Here is a 27,015-nt window from a genome sequence, read left to right as displayed (position 1 = left end):
ACCGGGTCTCCGAAGTTTTCTCTCATCCTGATTCATGCAGCCACATGCTACGCAGGCTGCCATTATCCTGGCAAATCAAAATGGTACAAAAAAGCTGGAATGAAGATACCTTCACTTCAGCTGAACAAATGAAGTAAAATTCGTAATTACATCGTGCTATACTGCTGTTGCGTTTTATTAGCTTTTTGATGGTCCCAAGATGGCCGCCGCTTCGCATCGGCGGCTTCACTCGAGATTGTACACATACTAAATAGTGCACAGCACCCAATCCAGTTAGTACAGAGATCAGTGTCTAAAACCCGTATATAAAACGTTTTATTTGCGTGTTATAAAATAAGCATCATCTATCCATCACTGGAGTATATTGATGTTATTTTTAATTTCACAAGTATATTTTCAGCAGTGAGTGTAAAAACATCCTTTTGGGATTAACAGTGATCGGTTCCACCAACCAATGGAATATACCATTCACATTGGGCATGTGGAACGTGGCCTGAGTTTCCAGCAGGATGAAATAATGGTGTGTGTATAAATGGTTGTTGTTGTGGCAGGGATATTTTGCAGGGTATGTAATGGTGGCAGGGCTGTTTTGCAGGGTATGTAATGGTGGCAGGGATATTTTGCAGGGTATGTAATGGTGGCACGGCTGTTTTGCAGGGTATGTAATGGTGGCAGGGCTGTTTTGCAAGGTATGTAATGGTGGCGCGGCTGTTTTGCAGGGTATGTAATGGTGGCAGGGCTGTTTTGCAGGGTATGTAATGGTGGCAGGGCTGTTTTGCAGGGTATGTAATGGTGGCATGGCTGTTTTGCAGGGTATGTAATGGTGGCACGGCTGTTTTGCAGGGTATGTAATGGTGGCAGGGCTGTTTTGCAAGGTATGTAATGGTGGCATGGCTGTTTTGCAGGGTATGTAATGGTGGCATGGCTGATTTGCAGGGTATGTAATGGTGGCACGGCTGTTTTTCCTGAGTATGTAATGGTGGCACGGCTGATTTGCAGGCTATGTAATGGTGGCACGGCTGTTTTGCAGGGTATGTAATGGTGGCACGGCTGTTTTGCAGGGTATGTAATGGTGGTGCGGCTGTTATTCTGGGTATGTAATGGTGGCAGGGCTGTTTTGCAGGGTATGTAATGGTGGCAGGGCTGTTTTGCAGGGTATGTAATGGTGGCATGGCTGTTTTGCAGGGTATGTAATGGTGGCAGGGCTGTTTTGCAGGGTATGTAATGGTGGCACGGCTGTTTTGCAGGGTATGTAATGGTGGCACGGCTGTTTTGCTGGGTATGTAATGGTGGCAGGGCTGTTTTGCAGGGTATGTAATGGTGGCACGGCTGTTTTGCAGGGTATGTAATGGTGGCACGGCTGTTTTGCAGGGTATGTAATGGTGGCATGGCTGATTTGCAGGGTATGTAATGGTGGCACGGCTGTTTTTCCTGAGTATGTAATGGTGGCACGGCTGTTTTGCAGGGTATGTAATGGTGGCAGGGCTGTTTTGCAAGGTATGTAATGGTGGCGCGGCTGTTTTGCAGTGTATGTAATGGCGGCACGGCTGATTTGCAGGGTATGTAATGGTGGCACGGCTGTTTTTCCTGAGTATGTAATGGTGGCACGGCTGTTTTGCAGGGTATGTAATGGCGGCACGGCTGATTTGCAGGGTATGTAATTGTGGCACGGCTGTTTTGCAGTGTATGTAATGGCGGCACGGCTGATTTGCAGGGTATGTAATGGCGGCATGGCTGTTTTTCCTGGGTATGTAATGGTGGCACGGCTGTTTTGCAGGGTATGTAATGGTGGCATGGCTGTTTTGCAGGGTATGTAATGGTGGCACGGCTGTTTTGCAGGGTATGTAATGGTGGCACGGCTGTTTTGCAGGGTATGTAATGGTGGCACGGCTGTTTTGCTGGGTATGTAATGGTGGCAGGGCTGTTTTGCAGGGTATGTAATGGTGGCACGGCTGTTTTGCAGGGTATGTAATGGTGGCACGGCTGTTTTGCAGGGTATGTAATGGTGGCATGGCTGATTTGCAGGGTATGTAATGGTGGCATGGCTGTTTTTCCTGAGTATGTAATGGTGGCCAGGCTGTTTTGCAGGGTATGTAATGGTGGCAGGGCTGTTTTGCAAGGTATGTAATGGTGGCGCGGCTGTTTTGCAGTGTATGTAATGGCGGCACGGCTGATTTGCAGGGTATGTAATGGTGGCACGGCTGTTTTTCCTGGGTATGTAATGGTGGCACGGCTGTTTTGCAAGGTATGTAATGGTGGCGCGGCTGTTTTGCAGGGTATGTAATGGTGGCAGGGCTGTTTTGCAGGGTATGTAATGGTGGCAGGGCTGTTTTGCAAGGTATGTAATGGTGGTGCGGCTGTTTTGCAGGGTATGTAATGGTGGCGCGGCTGTTTTGCAGGGTATGTAATGGTGGCAGGGCTGTTTTGCAGTGTATGTAATGGTGGCATGGCTGATTTGCAGGGTATGTAATGGTGGCACGGCTGTTTTTCCTGGGTATGTAATGGTGGCACGGCTGTTTTGCAAGGTATGTAATGGTGGCGCGGCTGTTTTGCAGGGTATGTAATGGTGGCACGGCTGATTTGCAGGGTATGTAATGGTTTGTACGGCTGTTTTGCTGGGTATGTAATGGTGGCACGGCTGTTTTGCAGGGTATGTAATGGTGGCGCGGCTGTTTTGCTGGGTATGTAATGGTGGCAGGGCTGTTTTGCAAGGTATGTAATGGTGGCGCGGCTGTTTTGCAGTGTATGTAATGGCGGCACGGCTGATTTGCAGGGTATGTAATGGTGGCACGGCTGTTTTTCCTGAGTATGTAATGGTGGCACGGCTGTTTTGCAGGGTATGTAATGGCGGCACGGCTGATTTGCAGGGTATGTAATGGTGGCACGGCTGTTTTGCAGTGTATGTAATGGCGGCACGGCTGATTTGCAGGGTATGTAATGGCGGCATGGCTGTTTTTCCTGGGTATGTAATGGTGGCACGGCTGTTTTGCAGGGTATGTAATGGTGGCATGGCTGTTTTGCAGGGTATGTAATGGTGGCACGGCTGTTTTGCAGGGTATGTAATGGTGGCACGGCTGTTTTGCAGGGTATGTAATGGTGGCACGGCTGTTTTGCTGGGTATGTAATGGTGGCAGGGCTGTTTTGCAGGGTATGTAATGGTGGCACGGCTGTTTTGCAGGGTATGTAATGGTGGCACGGCTGTTTTGCAGGGTATGTAATGGTGGCATGGCTGATTTGCAGGGTATGTAATGGTGGCATGGCTGTTTTTCCTGAGTATGTAATGGTGGCCAGGCTGTTTTGCAGGGTATGTAATGGTGGCAGGGCTGTTTTGCAAGGTATGTAATGGTGGCGCGGCTGTTTTGCAGTGTATGTAATGGCGGCACGGCTGATTTGCAGGGTATGTAATGGTGGCACGGCTGTTTTTCCTGGGTATGTAATGGTGGCACGGCTGTTTTGCAAGGTATGTAATGGTGGCGCGGCTGTTTTGCAGGGTATGTAATGGTGGCAGGGCTGTTTTGCAGGGTATGTAATGGTGGCAGGGCTGTTTTGCAAGGTATGTAATGGTGGTGCGGCTGTTTTGCAGGGTATGTAATGGTGGCGCGGCTGTTTTGCAGGGTATGTAATGGTGGCAGGGCTGTTTTGCAGTGTATGTAATGGTGGCATGGCTGATTTGCAGGGTATGTAATGGTGGCACGGCTGTTTTTCCTGGGTATGTAATGGTGGCACGGCTGTTTTGCAAGGTATGTAATGGTGGCGCGGCTGTTTTGCAGGGTATGTAATGGTGGCACGGCTGATTTGCAGGGTATGTAATGGTTTGTACGGCTGTTTTGCTGGGTATGTAATGGTGGCACGGCTGTTTTGCAGGGTATGTAATGGTGGCGCGGCTGTTTTGCTGGGTATGTAATGGTGGCAGGGCTGTTTTGCAGGGTATGTAATGGTGGCACAGCTGTTTTGCAGGGTATGTAATGGTGGCACGGCTGTTTTGCAGGGTATGTAATGGTGGCACGGCTGTTTTGCAGGGTATGTAATGGTGGCACAGCTGTTTTGCAGGGTATGTAATGGTGGCACGGCTGTTTTGCAGGGTATGTAATGGTGGCAGGGCTGTTTTGCAGGGTATGTAATGGTGGCACGGCTGTTTTTGCTGGGTATGTAATGGTGGCACGGCTGCGGCATTTCCTTTTTTTAAAGGTGATCCTTAAGATAGCAGGTGCAGAATCACGCATCCGGGGCGTGCTGGAGAATACAATTCGAAAAGGTTCAGAGAGACAGCTTCATGGATTTGTTCCCATTTTTTTACATTGTGTTTGTTGTTCCATACGTCCTTCATCCATGATGTAAATTATGTCCAGTTAGTGTTTCAGATAAGAAGGAAACCTTTGTCGTCCATCTGCAAAAAGGGTTGACAAAGGTGCTCATCAAAAGTGGAGCAGTGAGGAAACTGCGCCATGGGAACCACGTGTCGGTGTCGGTGTGGCGCTCCATTGGTAGTTGGTACATAGTCGGGCTAACTGCTGCGGTATTTATTGACTTGAAGTCCCAGTGGGTTTGTGCCCTCAAGGGATTCCATGATCTTTCGCCCCCACGTGCCAACTACTCTGCAGGTTTCCAGTGCTCAGTACGTTTGGAGATCGGTGATACGTGCACCTCGTGGGACCTGATTTGCACCTGGAATTGAATGCTCGGAAAGGGAACAGAAGCTTTCCGGACGAGCTGGGAGCAGGGGGATGCCAGCCCCGCCATGGAGTGATTTTGGCAAATGGAAGAAGCCCCACACGGAGCCAGCAGGAGCGCCAGAGGCACGTGGCCGGTGAAGGTGTTCGGGATAAGCAGGAAAAAACATGGAGAGGTTTCTACAGCTGCTGAAGCACGTCAGGAGATCCGTAAAGAGGCAGCGAGCACTCAAGTACCACCAAAGGGACGAATGCCACGAGCGTTGCGACGATGCCGAGTACACCTACACAGGTGAGTCCAACTAGTGGAGGGAACGTGCGACCGCTGACCTCAATCAGGCAAACGATGATGATTTATCGCAGGTTCAAAGACAAATGCAAAACGTGCTGCTTCAGACATTGTTCGTTGTTGGTCAAACAATGATTTACCTTTGACTTCTTACAAATCAGAATCTTAGTTTTTCGTTGTTTTACTTATTTTGCGATTTTAAGAATATATAGTTCAACAATTTGGGGTAAAGACAGTTATCTTGTATCGGGAGTTGGGATCGTTGTGGGTTCGATTCCGGACAGACTTGACATTGTTTGATGCGAGAGAGGGAGCTGCATCTGTGAGTACGCTGTATTTTCATATGGAATTTAAAGCCGGCTATCCTCATGTGAATCTAGCTTTTGGACGTAAAGAATCCTGGAATATCTTTCAATAATTATAATCGTAGGTTGTTGTGCGATGGAACTCTGTCCGAATCCCTGGTTTTGCGCAACCTGTATAATATGAGCACGATCTGAATTTGATGGAGTACTGGGACTTGGATTAGAGTCTAAGTTAACCTCTCCAGATTAGAGTCTAAGTTAACCTCTCCAGATTAGACTCTAGGTGAACCTCTCCTGATTGGAGTCGAAGTGAACCTCTCCAGATTAGGCTCTAAGTTAACCTCTCCAGATTAGAGTCTAAGTTAACGTCTCTATATTAGAGTCTAAGTTAACCTCTCCAGATTGGAGTCTAGGTGAACCTCTCCAGATTGGAGTCGAAGTGAACCTCTCCAGATTAGGCTCTAAGTTAACCTCTCCAGATTAGAATCGAAGTTAACCTCTCCAGATTAGAGTCTAAGTGAACATCTCCATATTAGAGTTTAAGTTAACCCCTCCAGATTAGAGTTTAAGTTAACCCCTCCAGATTAGAGTTTAAGTTAACCTCTCCAGATTAGAGTTTAAGTTAACCTCTCCAGATTAGAGTTTAAGTTAACCTCTCCAGATTAGAGTTTAAGTTAACCCCTCCATATTAGAGTTTACGTTAACCTCTCCAGATTAGAGTTTAAGTTAACGTCTCTATATTAGAGTCTAAGTTAACGTCTCCAGATTAGAGTCTAAGTTAACGTCTCTATATTAGAGTCTAAGTTAACCCCTCCAGATTGGAGTCTAGGTGAACCTCTCCAGATTAGAGTTTAAGTTAACCCCTCCAGATTAGAGTTTAAGTTAACCTCTCCAGATTAGAGTTTAAGTTAACCCCTCCATATTAGAGTTTAAGTTAACCCCTCCATATTAGAGTCTAAGTTAACGTCTCTATATTAGAGTCTAAGTTAACCCCTCCAGATTAGAGTCTAAGTTAACCCCTCCAGATTAGGGTCTAGGTGAACCTCTCCAGATTAGAGTTTAAGTTAACCCCTCCAGATTAGAGTTTAAGTTAACCTCTCCAGATTAGAGTTGAAGTTAACCCCTCCATATTAGAGTCTAAGTTAACCCCTCCAGATTAGAGTCTAGGTTACCCTCTCCAGATTAGAGTCTAAGTTAACGTCTCTATATTAGAGTCTAAGTTAACCCCTCCAGATTAGAGTTTAAGTTAACCCCTCCAGATTAGAGTCTAAGTTACCCTCTCCAGATTAGAAGCGAAGTGAACCTCTCCAGATTAGAGTCTAAGTTGACCTCTCCAGATTAGAGTCTAAGTAAACCTCTCCAGATTAGAGTCTAAGTTACCCTCTCCAGATTAGAGTCTAAGTTACCCTCTCCAGATTAGAAGCGAAATAAACCTCTCCAGATTAGAGGTTAAGTTAACCCCTCCATATTAGAGTCTAAGTAAACCTCTCCAGATTAGAGTCTAAGTTAACGTCTCCAGATTATAGTCAAAGTTAACCTAATGAATGTTCTCTTTCCACCTGTGTCGAAGACTCGTTGTATTGCAATGCTTATATTGCATTGTCGAAGCATATTCAACTGAGTGTTATCCGAAAGGCCAATGTTATCAAAGTGAGGAAAGGAAATGAAAAAGTGATGTTTGCTCAAGATGGTCATGATTGTCAGGCACACAATCACAACTATGTGCTGCATTATGACGTCACAGGTAACCTGTCCTCGTTCTCTCGGAGGAAACAGGACATTTTAACGCGGGCCGTCAACACAGCGCAGCACCTGCGCAAAGGTGCCAATAAGGCAATTAACACGTTGCACTCGCAAGGTGTATTGGGAGTTAATGCGGGATAAAAACGGTGACGGATTTAAAGTTTTTTCACAGACACCTCGCCTGTGACACGTCGATTTTACTTTTAATAAATGATGGTCCTTTGCCGACTTGAACGGATATGCAATCTAATGTAAAACATCAAAATATTATGATATCCGCTCATCACCAACAATGCACGTATCATTGAATTAGTAAGGATGTAAGAGTGGGTGCAGGTTGTGAGCTCACAAAGAGTGATGTCATTGCCCATCCATGATACAACACTGCAGTTTGTGAGCTCACAAAGAGTGATGTCATTGCCCATCCATGATCCAACACTTGAGTTTGTGAGCTCACAAAGAGTGATGTCATTGCCCATCCATGATCCAACACTGCAGTTTGTGAGCTCACAAAGAGTGATGTCATTGCCCATCCATGATCATACACTGCAGTTTGTGAGCTCACAAAGAGTGATGTCATTGCCCATCCATGATCCAACACTGCAGTTTGTGAGCTCACAAAGAGTGATGTGATTGCCCATCCATGATCCAACACTGCAGTTTGTGAGCTCACAAAGAGTGATGTCATTGCCCATCCATGATACAACACTGCAATTTGTGAGCTCACAAAGAGTGATGTCATTGCCCATCCATGATCAAACACTGCAGTTTGTGAGCTCACAAAGAGTGATGTCATTCCCCATCCATGATCCAACACTGCAGTTTGTGAGCTCACAAAGAGTGATGTGATTGCCCATCCATGATACAACACTGCAGTTTGTGAGCTCACAAAGAGTGATGTGATTGCCCATCCATGATCCAACACTGCAGTTTGTGAGCTCACAAAGAGTGATGTCATTGCCCATCCATGATCAAACACTGCAGTTTGTGAGCTCACAAAGAGTGATGTCATTTCCCATCCATGTGGATGGGTAATGGGGGTAAAAAGGAAGAAATAAGAGAGGAGAGGTGTGTGGATGGGTGATGGAGGTGAAAAGGAAGAAAGAAGAGAGGAGAGGTGTGTGGATGGGTGAGGGGGGTAAAAAGAAAGAAAGAAGAGATGACAGGTGTGCGGATGGGTGATGGGTGTGAAAAGGAAGAAAGAAGAGAGGAGAGGTGTGTGGATGGGTGATGGGGGTAAAAAGGAAGAAATAAGAGAGGAGAGGTGTGTGGATGGGTGATGGGGGTAAAAAGGAAGAAATAAGAGAGGAGAGGTGTGTGGATGGGTGATGGGGGTAAAAAGGAAGAAATAAGAGAGGAGAGGTGTGTGGATGGGTCATGGGGGTAAAAAGAAAGAAATAAGAGAAGAGAGGTGTGTGGATGGGCGATGGGGGTGAAAAGGAAGAAAGAAGAGAGGAGAGGTGTGTGGATGGGTGATTGGGGTAAAAAGAAAGAAAGAAGAGATGACAGGTGTGCGGATGGGTGATGGGAGTGAAAAAGAAGAGAGGAGAGGTGTGTGGATGGGTGATGGGGGTGAAAAGGAAGAAATAAGAGATGACAGGTGTGCGGATGGGTGATGGAGGTGAAAAGGAAGAAAGAAGAGAGGAGAGGTGTGTGGATGGGTGATGGAGGTGAAAAGGAAGAAATAAGAGATGACAGGTGTGTGGATGGGTGATGGAGGTGAAAAGGAAGAAAGAAGAGAGGAGAGGTGTGTGGATGGGTGATGGGGGTGAAAAGGAAGAAATAAGAGATGACAGGTGTGCGGATGGGTGATGGAGGTGAAAAGGAAGAAAGAAGAGAGGAGAGGTGTGTGGATGGGTGATGGGGGTAAAAAGGAAGAAATAAGAGAGGAGAGGTGTGTGGATGGGTGATGGGGGTAAAAAGAAAGAAAGAAGAGATGACAGGTGTGCGGATGGGTGATGGGATTGAAAACGAAGAAAGAAGAGAGGAGAGGTGTGTGGATGGGTGATGGGGGTGAAAAGGAAGAAAGAAGAGAGGAGAGGTGTGTGGATGGGTGATGGGGGTGAAAAGGAAGAAATAAGAGAGGAGAGGTGTGTGGATGGGTGATGGAGGTAAAAAGGAAGAAATAAGAGAGGAGAGGTGTGTGGATGGGTGATGGAGGTGAAAAGGAAGAAATAAGAGAGGAGAGGTGTGTGGATGGGTGATGGAGGTGAAAAGGAAGAAATAAGAGAGGAGAGGTGTGTGGATGGGTGATGGAGGTGAAAAGGAAGAAATAAGAGAGGAGAGGTGTGCGGATGGGTGATGGGGGTGAAAAGGAAGAAATAAGAGAGGAGAGGTGTGCGGATGGATGATGGGGGTGAAAAGGAAGAGAGGAGAGGTGTGCGGATGGGTGATGGGGGTGAAAAGGAAGAGAGGAGAGGTGTGCGGATGGGTGATGGGGGTGAAAATGAAGAAAGAAGAGGAGAGGTGTGTGGTAGTGAGGAGAGAATGGAAGGAAATGCAAAGAATTTCACAGGGGTAGGTCTTTATGCCCATGAAGACTTTGTAACCACACCACTACCTTTGTACTCCCCCATCCACACCACTTCCAGATACCTATCCAACTCGATTTTAAAAACGATCCACAGACCCTGCAGTCCCGACCCTTGCAGAGACCATTACATGCATTCACCACCACTCTCTGAGTGCTAACTCTCCTTTACTCATAAACTGTACCTCCTTGTCCTGTCGGTGTCCATTCTACTGAACAATTGTTCTTTACTGCGAGACTTGTAAATATGTAAGTAAATTGAGAAGGTCTGGACATCTTTCATGCCTCCCAGATAACAAGGGGAGAATGAAACGATAAAAAATACTTTTAAGATGCCGAAAGTACGTTTAAACGTACCTCGGAGAAAGGGATGTGCCTCGACACGAGGAAATAGATGGAGAACTTCCTGATCAACTCGTCCAAAACGTTTAGATGTTCCAACAAAAACTACCACCGCCGATGTGGGATGTGAAAGGCCAAATGTTTTTCATGGGTTTATATTCTACCCGAATCTTTGTGCATCTTAACATCAATGGGAGGGATGTTTTGTTTGATTTTGGGGTGGGGTGCGTGGGTGTAGTGGGGGGGGGGGTGGGGGGAGGCGTGTGGGAGGGAGTGGGAAGGGGGTATGAGGGAGGGGATTTTTGGGGGTTGGCCTCGCATGAGAGGAGGTGGGAGAGTGGGAGGGTAGTGGGGGGGGGGGGAGGAGTGTGGGAGGGGAGCGTGGGTGGGGGGGGGGGGGGGGAGAGTAGGAGGGGAGTGTGGGTGTGGGGATGGGGTGAGAGTGGGAAGGGAGTATGAGGGAGGGGATTGTTGAGGGTTGGCCTTGCATGAGAGGAGGGGGGAGAGTGGGAGGGGAGTGGGGGGGGGGGAGGAGTGTGGGAGGGAGTGGGAAAGGGGTATGAGGGAGGGGATTTTTGGGGGTTGGCCTCACATGAGAGGAGGTGGGAGGGTAGTGGGGGGGGGGAGGAGTGTGGGAGGGGAGCGTGGGTGGGGGGGGGGGGAGAGTAGGAGGGGAGTGTGGGTGTGGGGATGGGGGGAGAGTGGGAAGGGAGTATGAGGGAGGGGATTGTTGAGGGTTGGCCTTGCATGAGAGGAGGGGGGAGAGTGGGAGGGGAGTGGGGGGGGAGGAGTGTGGGAGGGGAGTGTGGGGGGGGGGAGGAAGGGTGGGAGGGGAGTGTGGGGATGGGAGTGTGGGGAGGGGAGTGTGGGAGGGAGTGTGAAGGGGAGGAGTGTGGGAGAGGGCATTGTGGAGGGGGAAGGGTGGTGGGAGAGGCAAGTGTGAATGCTGTCAATGACTGATGTTCGACATTATTCTGAGATCGAAGTGTCTGCAGTTGCTCGACACAGAAATTGTCTCTCAGCAGGTTGGGGCACAGAAAGTGTTACTTTGGCATGAAGCCTATTTCCAGGTGTGACGATGCTTTGTTTTCCCTGTTCCCATCCACAACTTCAGGAGGTACTGATCACAAATCTGCCAGAGGCCACACCTGGAAAAATGTTTTGGTGTAACTGGAGCACAGAGACATGAGTATTATCCGTTTATACCATCCCTCCATCTGACGCCAATTTGACCACATCTGTTGTGCCCTCAGCATAATGATGCCCACTTTGGGTGTGGTTCAAATATCCAACATTTCCCTTGTTCCTCCATCTCATATCCGACATTTCTCTTGTTCTTCCATCTCATATCCGACATTTCTCTTGTTCCTCTTCATCTAATATCCGACATTTCTCTTGTTCCTTGAACTTTGACCTTTTGACCTCACAAATACAGAGTTGGTTTCCCAATTCAGTGACTCGATATGCAGATGCTGTTCAATTTTCAAGTCAATCAGTTGAAAATTGATGGCTTTTCAGAAGAAAATTGATGATTTTAAAAATTTGACCTGGAGTTGACCTTTGATCTTTTGACCTCAAAAATAGCTCATTCCCCAATTTATTGACTCAATATACAAATGCTATTCAATTTTCAAGTCAATCGGATTTAAAATGGCGATTTTAGAAATTTGACCTCCAAATGACATTTGACCTTTGACCTCAAAATCAATAGGCTTCTCAATTGGGACGACCTATACAACTTGGTGAAGTTTCGTGACGATCGGTTTTGAATTGTGACCTGTAGTCCGGTGACAAACAAACAGACAGACAGAACCACAAACGCAACCGACCAATATATTTGAAAAATCTTCGATTTTGCAAGTAACAAATGGACTCGAATGCAATACCCCCTCCTCTGGCGAGGGTAAAAAATATGGCTGCAAATGTGTAGTTAAGGACTGGGAATGTGAGACAGGATTTGTTGAGCATGCACCACCAGGCCCTGAAAGCCTTGATGGGCAGAAGTTGCAAGATACCAGAAGGGCAAAGGGATGTTTCTAAATGTTGTTGTTGTAGGCCTAGGTAGCCAAGGAGAGGACCAGATGCGGTTAGTGCCAGAGAGCACATGATAAAGGTTGCCAGTGACGACCCTGCGATTTGTGTTCTTCTTCTTCTCACCCAATAGTGTGGAGTGTGGAATTCAAGTGTGGAGTGTGTTCAAAAAGTATCCGACCTTTATTTTTCGTGCGTAAAAAAAAAGAAGCTAGGGAGGCGTTGATTGGTGCACGTATTTAGGCGATCCTAATGCGCACGCGTGAATTTTTTCCCACCTACAGAAGCTGTCATTCGACGGCAGACCGCCGATGAGTGAGGAAGTGTAAGTGAGCGCCGTCGGATTTTCGTTTTTGACAAAATGACGGAAAAACTTGAACAACGCCACTGCATCAAATTTTGTGTAAAGTTTGGCGATTCCCAAGTGGAAACGATCCGCAAGATTCAACACCGTTCACTCCATTATGAAGGAGGATTTGGGCTTCAGGAGAATCTCAGCGAAGTTCGTACCAAAGCTGCTAACGATTGAGCAGAAGCAACTCCGTTTGGAGATCGCACAGGACATGCTGGAGACTGTGAACAGCGATCCCAGCTTCCTCAACACAGTGATCACTGGCGATGAGTCCTGGGTTTATGGGTACGACCCAGAAACCAAGTTGCAGTTTTGATGCAAGTTTGATGAAACACAAAATTTGATGCAGTGGCGTTGTTCAAGTTTTTCCGTCATTTTGTCAAAAACGAAAATCCGACGGCGCTCACTTACATGTCCTCACTCATCGGCGGTCTGCCGTCGAATGACAGCTTCTGTAGGTGGGAAAAAATTCACGCGTGCGCATTAGGATCGCCTACATACGTGCACCAATCAACGCCTCCCTAGCTTCTTTTTTTTTACGCACGAAAAATAAAGGTCGGATACTTTTTGAACACAGTAGACTGCAATGCAATAAGCAGGAAGAGCTCTATTTCTGGAAATTTGCAACCACCAACTGGAAACTACCTGTAATTTGGATGACAGGTGAAGAAAAATAGAGTGAATAAGCACACAAAGTCGTCAAGGATAAAACTTGCACATCAATTCGTATTCATAATTTTAAATTTCATATTTTTTGTTTTGCGCCCTCTTGCGTCACATAGAGGACATGTACAACTGGGAATGACTTTTCAAGGAATTGCTGCTCAAATGAAGTGCAAATTGAGTATGAAACCTCAAATATATCATTGCAAGCAAATTGTCGATGATCTAAGAAGACATGTTGCTTTACATGTTATCCGAGGGATGCTTTGATAGTCATGATTTCGGGTGAAGCAGTCAGAAAATAGAACAACAAGAAGACGTCATGCGGAGCACGATACTTGCAAAATCCGCCGCCACCCCCCAAGAAAAAAAATTCCATTGATACAGCAAATTGTCCGTTTCATCAAGATTAAAATTGACAATCTTGATCAAAGCTCGGGCCAACAGGGAGAAAAGTGACGATTTTTCAGATGTAAAATGATGATTTTGGAAGGTTGACCTTGAGTTGACCTTTGACCTTTTGACCTCAAAAATAGTTAATTTCCCTATTTACTGACTCAATGTGGAAATGCTGTTCAATTTTCAAGTCAATCGGATGAAAATTGAGGATTTAAAAAACTTGGCCTATGTTGATCTTCTGGCCTACGTTGACCTCAAAAATAGTTGGTGGTTGAATTCAATGACCATATATGTAAATCCTCTTAGAATTTCAAGTCAATCAAATGAAAATTGGTGATTTTTGAAATTCCGCCTATGTTGACCTTTTGGCCTATGTTTACCTAAAATATAATTTGTGGTTGAATTCAGTGACCAGATATGCACGTCCTCTTCAAATTTCAAGTCAATTGGATGAAAATTGAGGATTTTAGAAATTTGGCCTATGTTGACCTTTTGAACTATGTTGACCTTTTGGCCTATGTTGACCTTTTAGCCTATGTTGACCTCAAAAATACTTGGTGGTGGAATTCAGTGACCAGATATGCAAGTCCTCTTCAAATTTCAAGTCAATCGGATGAAAATTGAGGATTTTAGAAATTTGGCCTATGTTGACCTTTTGAACTATGCTGACCTCAAATATACTTGGTGGTTGAATGCAGTGACCAGATATGCAAATCCTCTTCAAATTTCAAGTCAATCGGATGAAAATTGAGGATTTTAGAAATTTGGCAAAGTTGGTGACCTTTTGCCAATGTTAACCTTTTGACCTTTTGACCCCAAAAACAATAGGCTTCTCAATTGGGTCGACCTATACAACTTCCCACACTTCCCACACATACAACTTTGACCAGTAATAATCCCCCACAATTTCTGTCCTTGTAAAATTTTTCTATTTAAAAGCCAATCTAGGGGTGTTCCTGTATATGTGATCACTGACGTCATGGGGTAATCTGCTCTATTAAACTTAATGGTTAATTCATTACGTACAACATACATGTAGTGGACATTTTTCCCAGCATTACACCATCTTGAAATGTGATTATAGGAAAAATATAATTTACTAATCGAAGGGGTTTCTCCTCTACCACATGTGAGATTTCATTGTTTTTCAGGTATCGATGTGCTCTAAGTTTGGCTTCGACAAGTGAGAAATGCTTCGAAGTTTAGAAAGTTTAGTTTACAAGTTTACATGATGATGATGATCAGAGGGATGATCATGTATGACTACAAGGGATATTTACCTGTGTAATTACCTGATCTATCAGGAGGCAATAGAGTATTGAAGACAATAATTTAATACTGATCCAAGTTGTCCTGAGTACATTAAGAGTCAAACACACCTTGTCGACTGCTGTCACATACTGTATGTACCGACGCTAACAGGGCTGGAGGATGAGTCCATCCCTGACGGTGAGTAATGTGTCAAGTTTTGTTTTTATCAGATATCGCCCTCCACGAAGCCTTTAAGGCCCCTCCAGGTGGGGGCTATGCAAAAAAGGTATAGATATTAAATAGAAAGGAGGAATCTATTGACATTCTTCTTGAACTGAGGTAGGTTGGGATAGAGGAGAAAGCAGGATGCAGGTAAACTGTTCTAGAGTGATGCCGTGAGAGGGGGGTGGGGGGACTAGAAGAATACCTCATAGTCTTACTCCTTCGGACAGGTGTATTGATGGGAAGAAACTAGCAAACGTATAGAGCGACTGAAAGTATGCTCAGGTGGAACAACCTGTGATAGACCCTCATATTAGTGCAGTAGATAAACACAAAAATTGTGCATTTTATGAGAAAAGCATGAAATTTTTAACATAGTTAGTGCATACAATAAGGTTTATTTTCAGATGTGGAGGGAAGTCAGATTTGACCTCTGAGAACCGTGAGAGGTCAAATCCAAAATGGCCGCCAGTCCACCGAGTCTAATGTTGACGGTGGAAATCCTGGTGTCAATACGGGAAAGACAGACAGGCAATGGATGTCCGTGGTCTTCAAGTGTGGAGTTTGCAGCAAAATGCTCAGTCAAGAAGATGACTTTATCAATAGGAGGAAGTAAGCGTTTCAGGGGCATTGAAGAGGACAGGAACCGATGATAGATTACGGTTGAGAATCCCATTAGCAATTCTCCAAAAATCTCTGGAACCGAGGTGTTTATTGAAGAGAGAATCACAAACAGATTCTGCATACAGTGGCTTATCATTCTCTAATACTAGTTTACAGTAGTTGCTCGCAAGGCGAGACCAATGATGTGCCTCACTCGGGTCCAACACGATGATACTATTTGAAAAAGTGATTGCGATGGACAATAGCAGCAGAACAAGCCGGAGGGTTCTCTTATATTGAGTGTGACTGACAGTCTATGATAAATCTCCTGAAACCAACTAAGAAGTGTTAAATCCAAATTCCAAATATTGCTCCCTCCATGTGGACGTGGAGGCAACCTCCGCTGGGATGCCATGGAGGCAGCATACAGGATGCTCTGGAATGCCGTCAAGTCATGAAACCCGTTTAGTATTTGTCTTTGGAAGACTTTTAGTCCAAGCCATTTAGCATTTGACGGGGAAAAAACTGCAACACTACCGATCTCATTAGTATTGATTACCCTCAAGGTACCTTTATAACATACTAAAAGTATAAAGGTCTAAAAATATGGGGTGACTCTCAAATAATGCAATCAAGTTTTCTCCATTTAGCCCCATGTTAAAAGACGTACATATGCCGCATGCTATGATTATTGTCGCTCTCTGAACTTCTATTGCTTATTTTATACACTGGACCTAATCACTAGCACGATATAATAAATAAAGGATATCATACTGTACAATATTGTATATATAAGTGAAGTTTTTACTGTTTTAGTGTCTTATTTAACCACACCCCGTTTTACAAAGACTGCTCACTCCACAGCAAGCGACGGTACATCATTATTTGTTTGTGAACCATATATATCTTAGTTTTTAATCCCATCAATGACATGTATTTAGTATGTTTAGGTCTATTGGCAATAACATACAGTAATAGTATATTCAACTTTTCTATATTTGCAGGTAATCCAACCCTGAAGAATGGCGGCCAATTCGTGTGTGTTCTGCAATGAATCCACCAACAACGATAATCCAGTAGTGACACTTCGTGAAAAGGGAAGTCGGACTATTAATGTTGTTAGTGACCAGCGCAGTGACCCAATACAGACTGTTCCAGGTCAACCTTGATGTACTGTGGAAGACGTCACTGCTGTTCAAGATACCAAGACCTGCATGGTCTGGGATGATGCAACTCTTACATCGTGGTGTCCAGCATTCAAAATCGTCTGTCCTGTTTCTCCCAATGATTGATTTGAGCTCGAGCGACACTACATGCATCTACTCCACTCTCAACTACATTGCGCAACATGCTAAACAACATGATGTACCTACCATCATCACCTTTGATCAGCCACTATGGTGGAAGGCATTGTCGATCATTCTCTCGGAGCCAGATGGAAGCCCCATGCGACGTATTGTGGTAAGGCTAGATGCCTTTCATATGGAAATGAGCTTCCTTGGCAGCATAGGGCACCTCATTGGTGGTTCTGAGTTGAAGGAGCTGCTACAACTCATATACGCACCAAATGCAGTGGATCACATCCTAACAGGAAAAGCAATTTCCAGGGCTGTACGGGCACACATCCTCCTGGATGCTGTCCTGAATGCACTCCTCCTGTCTGATCCTCTTGGAGGAACACAATACAGAACTGCAGAAGACTTGCCAGTTCGGGATGAAGATGCAATGAGTGGCTTGGCCGATGATGATGTGATTCATCCAGATGTGAGTAAAGCAAGGACCCTGTATGATGCGTTGATGAAAGGCACACGATCTTCCAACGATGTAGCAAGTGATCCAATCCTTGACAAGATCAGCAAAGTCTTTCAAACACAGACAGAATCATTGACCAAAGACCGAACAGCGAAACTGTGGTTACAGTATATGGATATGGTGAAGATCTTAAGAAAATTCATCAAAGCCGAGCGTATGGGAAACTGGTCCCTGCACCTCGAAGCTGTATCTGATATGTTACCATATGTAGCAGCCTCAGGTCATTCACTCTATGCTAAGTCTGCCAGGATTTACCTGCAAATAATGCACAGCTTAGAACAGGACTATCCAGATGTGCACCGTAAGTTTACTCAGGGCTTCCATGTCGCCCGAAGAAGTAGTAGAGCTTAGGCTGGAATTTCCTCAGACCTGATGATTGAGCAAGTACTCATGAGAAGTATGAAGACCAGCGGGGGGTTAACAAGAGGAAGAGGAATGACAGAGCAACAACGGTTAACGTGGCTTTTGTCCATGCCGGCTTGTTCGGAGACGAACAGATCGATGCAAGAGCTCACTGGAGTGAAGTACAGCACAGGTGAACAGAACAAAGAGATGGGCAAAACCAGGCAGCATCGCGACATGCAAGATACAAGTACACTACAGGTCGCTCTAGTTGACAGAAATCCTTTCAAGTGTCATCCATCCCTCAGGAACATAATGACTGGTGTCAACGCTGGCAGTAAGGTTGATGTCGACAATGCCAAGCTCATTGGAGACAAGATCATGCACTCCATGACAAATCAGTCAGTTGTCCACTACACGTTCAAGCGCAAAGACCAAGCCACCACATTTCTGAAGGCCAGATCATCTGTGCGAGTTGGTAAAGACCAGGTACAGATAGACCCAGAACTGCTATTCCAGCGTCTCATCATCATCTCAAAATCTGCTGAAGATAAGGAAGAGATGTTTCGCTTTGAGTTATGCCCTCATCCACCTGCGCTGTTTGATGAAAAGCTGATGCTACGTGAAGCCCAGAAGTCCGTACTCGGAGATGCTATCTGGTCTAAACTTGAACCAGGTACCATAGAGTCAATCAGCGAAATCCAGTATGTCTTGGATGGTGGAAGTCTGCTGCACCGTATACCATGTCCACGTGGTTCACCAACATATCGAGAGATCTGCATGCTCCACTGTGACTATGTTACAAGAAAGTACGGAAAGGCCATCGTAATATTTGATGGATATCTTGGTCAATCAACCAAGCACATGACCCACCAGAGGCGAGCAGCAGGTAGAGGTGGACCAGAAGTGACTTTCACTGATGACATGAAGTTGACCATGAAGAAAGACATCTTCCTGGGAAACCTCAACAACAAACAGAACTTCATCAACATGTTGAGCAGATACTTCCGGCTTTCTGGATGCCAGACCCATCATTCCCAGGAAGATGCTGACCTGCTAATCGTCCAGACCGCAGTCAGTTCGGCGAACATGAGGAACACAGCCCTTATAGGAGAAGACACAGATCTGATCGTCCTACTCTGCTTCTACGCAAACCTAGAAGCACACGACTTGTTTATGTATAGTCAGGCAAAATCCACTACAAAACCAAACCACATCTGGAATGTGAAGTCCATGAAACGTCAGCTAGGTGCAGCTGTGTGTGAAAGCATCCTATTCATACACGCAGTATTGGGATGTGACACGACGTCTCGACTGTACGGCCTTGGCAAAGGAGCGTCACTGAAGAAATTCATGATGAGCACACTCTTCCAAACTCAATCCCAACAGTTCTTGGCTGAGGATGCATCACCAGATGTGGTCGAGGCTGCAGGAGAGATAGCACTCGTGTGTCTCTACAAGGGTAAACCTGATGAAAGTTTGGATTCCCTCAGGTACAAGCGGTTTTGTGAACAGGTCGCAGTCAAGACTTCGAAGATACTCCCACAGACCTTACCGCCCACATCTGCTGCAGCGAGATATCACAGCAGACGGGTGTATCTGCAAATACAGCAGTGGAAAGGAAACAACAGCCTACAACCAGTGGATTGGGGCTGGAGAATGAGCGACGGCAATCTTGTTCCTGTTATGACCGACCTCCCTCCAGCACCTCAGGATTTGTTGAATGTTATCCGGTGCAACTGTTCGACCGATTGTGGTTCCGCACGGTGTACATGCCGCAAGAACAACTTGGAGTGTTCTCCTGCTTGTGGTCAGTGCCGTGGATCTGGCTGCACCAACTCCGTCCTGGACAGTTTCAGCGACGACGATGACGAGGAAAATGATGATTAGGTAGTGGACTGTTGTTATAGACTGTTACATGCAGCTGAATTAGTTAATTGTGGACATTTTTTTACTTTTAAGCGAATCCTTGACTTCCGACAGTATTTTATGAGTCAGTATTATTAGTTTCTCTATATGTGATTTTATTATGAGTTTGTGATTTTAATCAACAAAATGTGCCATAATTCTGAAACAGTCATGACAAGTGATTCATTTATTTGCATATCAGTGATCAGTATTTAGCTATTGGGAATTTTGTTTACGTGCTTATTTTTTTGTTCCGTACGGGCCGTACTGGGGCTGTAACATGCTGTAATTCCTGATATTAAAAGTATAATTATATACCATGTGCTCGGAATGTATCGCAAACTGTGAACAAATCGTACCGCAAAAGGATGAAAAGGGGGATCCATGTACCAGTGATTTTGACAGACACCCCATATTTTTAGAGCTTTAGACTTTTGATATGTTATCTGGTATATATTACTGCATACAATTTCGCACTGATATGTAGTGTTGCAGTTTTTTCCTATCTGGCCCCATATTTGGGCTAAATGGCTTGGACTATTTGGATATATTCTTTCTTTTTGTCCTTTCTTCTCTCACCTATAAAGCTTTCCTCGTCATTTATTACTGTTGCTTAAAGAGAGAGAGAAAAAAACTCTTTTGGTACAACTCGATTTCGGACTTCACTTGAATTACTTCGACTAAAAGTATTGCTTTGTCTCCAACAGATGATGGTCCATATGATAAAGGAAGTCTCACAGTGGCAGCAGAGCAGACATGTACCATCAAACATCAAAGTATTCCAGGTGAGTTGAATTTTGTGGCAATTATTGATTGGGTCGAAAATGTTATTGGTGTGTATGTGTGTGTGTGTGTGTACATATGTGTATGTGTGTGTATATGTGTGTGTGTGTGTGTATGTATGTATATATATGTGTATATATATATATATATATATATATATATATATATATATATATATAGTTACGGTTTCCGCGCGACCCTCCTGCCCTTACCAAGGGGAGATTAAGCCCCTTGTTCTTTTTGGATCGTCACAACCGCGAGACTTGAGTCGCCACTCCCGGACAGACGCAGGGCAGGGTTTTGGGGCAATTCTCGCACGTACCTAAGTACCTACGCCACCGCGGAAGCGGGGATCAGGTCTCGCACGAACCACACGTAATTTGAGTGCGTCCGAGCTATGGCGTACCACATGGTCCGTGCAGTTACCTTATTATTGGAACCCGATTAGAGCGATATAATTCATACCACGCTTAGTCAATAGATGGAAATGACGGGAACGATCATATGGAAGGAAGAACACAGGTTTATTTACAGCTGTACAAGGCGAAGAGACACAGAGCAAGCACATAAGCAGACTTAGCTCTTTGCCCAGACAACGAGCGCATTCACATTCACAGGGGGAATGAAAGACGAATGGTTCATGCGCTGAACCGTTGAAGGCTCCGTTGTTCAGGAACAGCTCGCCCGGCGTGGCCCTCCGTGGTCACAGCACGTCCCACGACGAAGGCAGGCAGGCAGGCGGGAGGGATCCTTGCGGCACATCTCTCGAACAAAGGCAGGCAGGCGAATATGTGCGTCTCTCGCCCGGCTTGGCCGTTCCTCACAGTGCGATTAATTAACGGCGCGCTTTCACCCTCGTAACTCAATAGAGGATCTGCCTCAAGCTCAACCGAGCGTTTATCTTGTAACTCGATTCAACACTGCACACTCTCAGAACTGTTCAACATATGACCCCGGCTCATAACTTGTTCAAGCGCCTCTCCCCTCAAAAATGAGGTGGGGGCTTTGCGCAAAGGGTTATATTGCCACGCCCTTAGCCCGCATCGCATGTTCCAAACCACGCCTTTTGACGCAGTGCTAAGCCACTCCCTTCGAGCCCTGATTGGCAGCTCGTGCTTACCATCAGCTCCTCCTCCGCCTTCCTTCGGCCTGCCTCGACTTGTCAGGCCGGCCTCGTGTTAATTTGCGCCAAAAACCAAAGCATCGAGGCGGCATAAAGCATTGGAAGTACCTAGCTCTCATTATTCTACTCAACGCAAAACTACACAAAGGAAAGGTCTATGCTTACACTTAAGAAATAACTGATCTTAAACAAGGCTACATGTTGTAGTGTGACTAACTGTGAGGGGGAAATTAACCTTTATTTGTAAAAACTCAAAACCGCAACACTATATATATATATACATACAGTCACGTGAAAAGTAAGTACACCCCATGTAAAGTTTTGACTTTTTCAACATATTTCAACATACAGCTATTTGATCTTCATTTCAACAATATTGATAGATGAAGGTGATATAATATAACAAATATCATGAAACATTTACATTTTGTAGTGCATTGTATAATTTCAATAAACATAAATGCACATTTCGCATGTGGAAAAAGTAAGTACACCCTTGGCTCCAACAGGTGGTATTGCCCCCTTTGGCAGAAACAACCTCAAGTAGGCGTTTCTTATAACTGTCTACCTGTCTCTGACATCGACTGGGAGAAATTTTTGCCCACTCCTCCATGCAGAATTCTTTCAGCTGTGCGATGTTTGAGGGGTTTCTTGCATACACAGCTCGTTTCAAATCCCCCCACAACATCTCAATGGGATTTAGATCCGGGCTTTGACTTGGCCATTCCAGAACCCTCCATTTCTTTCTTTTCAGCCATTCCTTTGTGGATTTACTGGTATGTTTAGGGTCATTGTCATGTTGCAAGGTCCACCTTCGGTTGAGCTTCAACTTTCCGACAGATGGCCTCACATTATCCTCAAGCACCCTCTGGTACAATGAAGAATTCATAGTGGATTATATGATGGTGAGCTGCCCAGGCCCTGATGCAGCAAAGCTGCCCCAAACCATAATATTTCTACCACCATGCTTTACAGTTGGTATCAGGTTCTTGTGGTCAAATGCTGTCTTTGGGTTTTGCCAAACATGTCTTCTGGTACTGTGGCCAAATAGCTCTACCTTTGACTCATCTGTCCAGAGCACATTGTTCCAGAAGTGCTGGTCTTTGCCTTGGTGTTCATTGGCAAACTTTGGTCTTGCCCTGATGTTCTTTCTGGACAGCAAAGGTTTCCTCCTGGCACACCTCCCATGTAGATCAAATTTGTACAGCCTCTTTCTAATGGTAGACTCGTGCACTTTGACATCAACAGTGACAACAGCTACCTGTAGATCCCGTGATGACATTCTGGGGTTCTTAGAGACTTCTTTCAGCATCTTGCGGTCTGCTCTCGGGTTGAACTTGCTGAGGCGGCCTGGCCTGAACAAGTTGGCAGTTGTTTGGAATCTTCTCCATTTGTGGATGATCTTCCGGACAGTCGAATGATTGATTTCTAATTGTTTGGAGATATTTTTAAATCCCTTCCCAGACCCGTAGGCATCTATAACCTTCTTTCTGAAGGCCTCAGAGAGCTCTTTTGATCTAGGCATGGTGACGCCACACACTTCAACAACAAAGAGCAAACCAAACTAAATGTCTGAGGTTTAAATAAGACAGGTTCCTCCAAGATCCTCTGTAACGATGTTCTCATCATTTGCACCTGAGCTGGTGCACCTGATTCTAATTTTAGGTAGTTGAAGTAGTGATAAATGTAGGGGTGTACTTACTTTTTCCACATGCAAAATTTGCATTTATGTTTATTTAAATTATACAATGGACTACAAAATGTAAATGTTTCATGATATTTGTTATATTATATCACCTTTATCTATCAATATTGTTGAAATGAAGATCAAATAGCTGTATGTTGAAATATGTTGAAAAAGTCAAAACTTTACATGGGGTGTACTTACTTTTTCACGTGACTGTAGATCCATTAGATAGATCGAGCCATAAACTGCAATTCCATTTTGTATCTATACGTTTAAAATGTATCTCGTTTGGTATCATGCATTTCTTCTCGTTGAATGTTGAGCTTTGTCCTGCGTGCGGAGCTATTCAAAAACAGTGCCGGAAGCGGCCGCCAGAAATAGGAGACAGCCAAACTCACCCAGGCATGGACAGACACCACACTTTGCATTTATATATACTAGCATGACTCTGCGCATGTCTTTGAGTCTTTGAGGATCTTTGAAGATCTTTGGGGTCTTTGGGGTCTTTTAGGGCTTCAGGGTCTTCAGGGTTTTCATGGTCTATTGGGTCTTTGGGGTCATTTGGCTCTGCGTGCCTCACCACACGTCGTTTCAGAGGGGTAGGCATCTTTGACCATGTCTGCTTTCTCAGGGAGTGAGGGATGGTGGGAATGGTGGGTAGGGGTTAGTGGTGGTGGTGGTGGATTGGGTATCGTGGGCGGAAGTGGGAGAATGGTGGAGGGGGATGGGATGGATGGTGATGGGGGGTGGTGGGGGGGGGGGCAGCCAAAATTTGGTCTTCAGGGTCTTTTCGGTCTTCAGGGACTTTTAGGTCTTCTGGGTCTTTTGGGTCTTTTAGTTCCTCTGGGTCTTTAAGGTTCTTTGGGATATTTTGGTTCTTCAGAGTCTTTTAGGGTCTTTTGGATTATCTGGGCCTTGAAGGGTATTTTGGGTCTTTGGCATCTTCAGGGGCTTTTGGGTCTTAAGGTTATTTTGGTTCCTCTGGGTCCTTAAGGGTCTTTGGGTATTTTGGTTCTTCAGGGTATTTAATGGTCTTTTGGGTCTTCTGGGTATTTAATGGTATTTTGGGTCTTCAGGGTCTTTAAAGGTGTTTTGGGTCTTCAGGGTGTTTTGGGTCTTCATGGTGTTTTGGGTCTTTAAGGGTCTTTTGGGTCTTCATGGTCTTCAGGGTGTTTTGGGATTTCAGGGTGTTTTGCATCTTTGGGTGTTTGGGTTTTTTGGGGTCTTCGGGGCCATTTTGGTCTTCAGGGTCTTTTGGATCCTCTGGCCCTTGAAGGGTATATTGGGTCTTCGGGTGTTTTGGGTCTTTGGGGTCTTCAGGTGCTTTTGGGTCTTAAGGGTCTTTGGTTCCTCTGGGTCTTTAAGGGTCTTTGGGTATTTTGGTTTTTCATGGTATTTAATGGTCTTTTGGGTCTTCAAGGTCTTTAAGGGTCTTTGGGGTCTTCAGTGTGTTTTGGGTCTTCAGGGTGTTTTTGGGACTTCTGGATGTTTTGGAACTTCTGGGTGTTTTGGGACTTCTGGGTGTTTTGCATCTTTGGGGTGTTTGGGTCTTTGGTGTATTTTGTGTCTTCAGGGTATTTTGGGTCTTCGGCGCCATTTTGGGTCTTCAGGGTGTTTTGGATCCTCTGGGCCTTTGAGGGTATTTTGGGTCTTCAGGGTCCTTTGGGTCTTTAAGAGTATTCAGGGTCTTTAAATATCTTTTGGGTCTTTGCAGTCTTTCAGGGTATTTTGGGTCTTAAGGGTCATGGGGGACTTAAAGGTAAAGGTCTGAGGGGTCTCAGCAGTCTAAAGGGTCAAAAGGTATATTCCAACAGTACGTAATTAAGAGTTCCCGGATTGTGTTTTGGGTGGTAATTGCTTTGAAGAAGAAGAAGACGTTTTGGTCACAAATAAACACACAAACCGTTTGTGTACGTTTGCTGTATTATAATAAGATGAATGTTATCACTTCTGGGGTCAGGGTGGATCCCCTTTGGGCGGAGGCTCCTTCGATCATCATTGGCGATTGGTGGAAAGGGATGGGGATGGGGAGAGGGACAGTTTCAGCTTCACTATCTGAGACCCGCTGTCTTGTTCCTGCTCCTGTACTGATGGAGACCAGGATGCACTGTCGAGGTTGTTCTGCTCCAGCTCTGTGACTCTGCTGTTCTTCACCTGTGCATTTCCCTCTATAGTGGGGCGGCTTAGCCCAAATATTCAAAAGAATTGTGCATTTTGTGATACAAGCACCAAATTTGGCACAAATGTACATTAATATGTTGCGAACATTTTCAGATATTGGGCCACTTGAAATTCCGTAATTTTTTTTTCAAATTTTTTCAAATTTCGTAATTTCAAATTTTTCGGGTGACACCGTCACAATTTCGGTCTTCGAGGCCGGCCGATAGGCAAAGTGTGACCGGAAGGGACGAGGTTCTCCTGACCACGTGGCCCTCGATCTGGGAAGCGAGAGGCGTTCCATTAGTGGACGCGCCCCTCACGCCCGACTTTTGGGCGGCCCCGGCAGGCCGTTTGTTTTGACGTTCCGTGACAGGCCCCGCACCCCCACCTCCGGGCCGACCGGAAGCTTGTGCTGAGTACATCATACCTGAACAACTCAGTGAGGCAGAACACAGCAGTGCACACCAGGGTGACCCCTTCAGTGCATAAACCAATTAACCTGTCCACTGCAGGGCATATAGAAATGAAGTTATTTTCTGCATATAATAATAATATAAGTTCAGTTCTATATAACAATTTCTGTTATCACCACTACCACTACAACTACCACTACTACAAGCTTTGTCTGGAATTTTGTGGACTAACAGAAAACAGACATACAGACAAGCTGGGATCAAAACATTACCTCCTTCCACCATTGAGTGTAGAGGTAAACATCATGGAAATTATATCATGCCCTAGATTTAATTCATGCTTACCCGTGTATTTGCTTCACTGGTTCACAAGGTCTTTTGCATACATGTAATTCAGACTCTCGTCTTCATTGCTGACCACACAATGTTCGCAACATATTAATGTACATTTGTGCCAAATTTGGTGCTTGTATCACAAAATGCACAATTCTTTTGAATATTTGGGCTAAGCCGCCCCACTATATCGGCCGGCCTCGAAGACCGAAATTGTGACGGTGTCACCCGAAAAATTTGAAATTACGAAATTTGAAAAAATTTGAAAAACAAAATTACGGAATTTCAAGTGGCCCAATATCTGAAAATGTTCGCAACATATTAATGTACATTTGTGCCAAATTTGGTGCTTGTATCACAAAATGCACAACAGGTTTGCTATGCTGCTACACTACTATCCTGCCCAGTTCTTGGAGCGATGCTTTTGCGTGTGAATTTGGCATCTTTAAAGAGTGAAATAGTGATTGTTTTCTGTATTTGGGATTAGTTTTTGTTGTATCTTGTCGAATAAATCTTTTATTTATATTGTAGGAATGGTTTGTCTCATGTTGTCACCATTTTGTCGCACCAACGATTGGGTTCATTCGGTTACCTGGAGGGTTAAATTTACTGCAATAGCAAGCGCTCCAATAGACCCCACTGGATCACAGGCCGGTGTTACCGGTCAACGCTGTGGTACGGTCAAGTTTGGTCATCCTTCAGGTCTTAGCCTCAATGTGTTACGGGAACCACCTCAGGTGTGATTGCTCTCCACACGACATGTGATAGATATAATTAATTGATGAACATGTTTTCATGTTTCTATAAGCTCATGATATATTCCTTCCATCTTATCCATTCTCTGGCACAGAGGAACAGCGTGGACACATCACTGTGGAACTCATCAGGAAGGAAGGCGTCCAGCTCGGGATGACCATCTCTGGTGGCATCGACAAGGACCATCGGCCTTGTATGTCCGGTCTACAGCCTGGAGGCATCGCTGCGAGGTTGGAGCAGCTGTCCCTGGCTCCCTTCCATTGCTGTGTTCACTGTTCTCAAGAGACCCGCCAGTGTT

At 45.1% G+C, this 27,015-nt stretch overlaps 1 protein-coding gene and 1 long non-coding RNA gene across 4 annotated transcripts in view; both read left to right on the top strand.

Annotated features, from left to right (window-relative positions):
* Positions 1–27,015, top strand: part of LOC137437443 (glutamate receptor-interacting protein 2-like) — a 283,933-nt gene that overhangs the window by 26,139 nt on the left and 230,779 nt on the right. Inside the window, exons 2-4 of the mRNA XM_068131766.2 lie at positions 4,602–4,962; positions 20,170–20,247; positions 26,812–26,947. Of these exons, the coding sequence (XP_067987867.2) occupies positions 4,839–4,962; positions 20,170–20,247; positions 26,812–26,947 (338 nt within the window). The 5' untranslated portion in view covers positions 4,602–4,838. The remainder of the gene's footprint in view (positions 1–4,601; positions 4,963–20,169; positions 20,248–26,811; positions 26,948–27,015) is intronic.
* Positions 6,971–10,066, top strand: LOC144888527 (uncharacterized). Of its 3 annotated transcripts, none has more exons than XR_013621111.1 (4): positions 6,971–8,537; positions 8,629–8,775; positions 8,825–8,901; positions 9,000–10,066. It is a non-coding gene; the product is annotated as an uncharacterized LOC144888527 (long non-coding RNA). The 3 variants fall into 3 exon arrangements; XR_013621112.1 differs by having other exon boundaries at positions 8,825–8,922; positions 9,119–10,066; XR_013621110.1 differs by lacking the exon at positions 9,000–10,066 and having other exon boundaries at positions 8,825–8,993.

Source organism: Myxine glutinosa, chromosome 12, assembly GCF_964187855.1.
Source record: "Myxine glutinosa chromosome 12, kmMyxGlut1.1, whole genome shotgun sequence".
In the NCBI taxonomy this organism is placed as follows: Eukaryota; Metazoa; Chordata; class Myxini; order Myxiniformes; family Myxinidae; genus Myxine; species Myxine glutinosa.
Note: the sequence above shows the minus strand (reverse complement) of the source record. Positions and strands in the feature narration are given on the sequence as shown.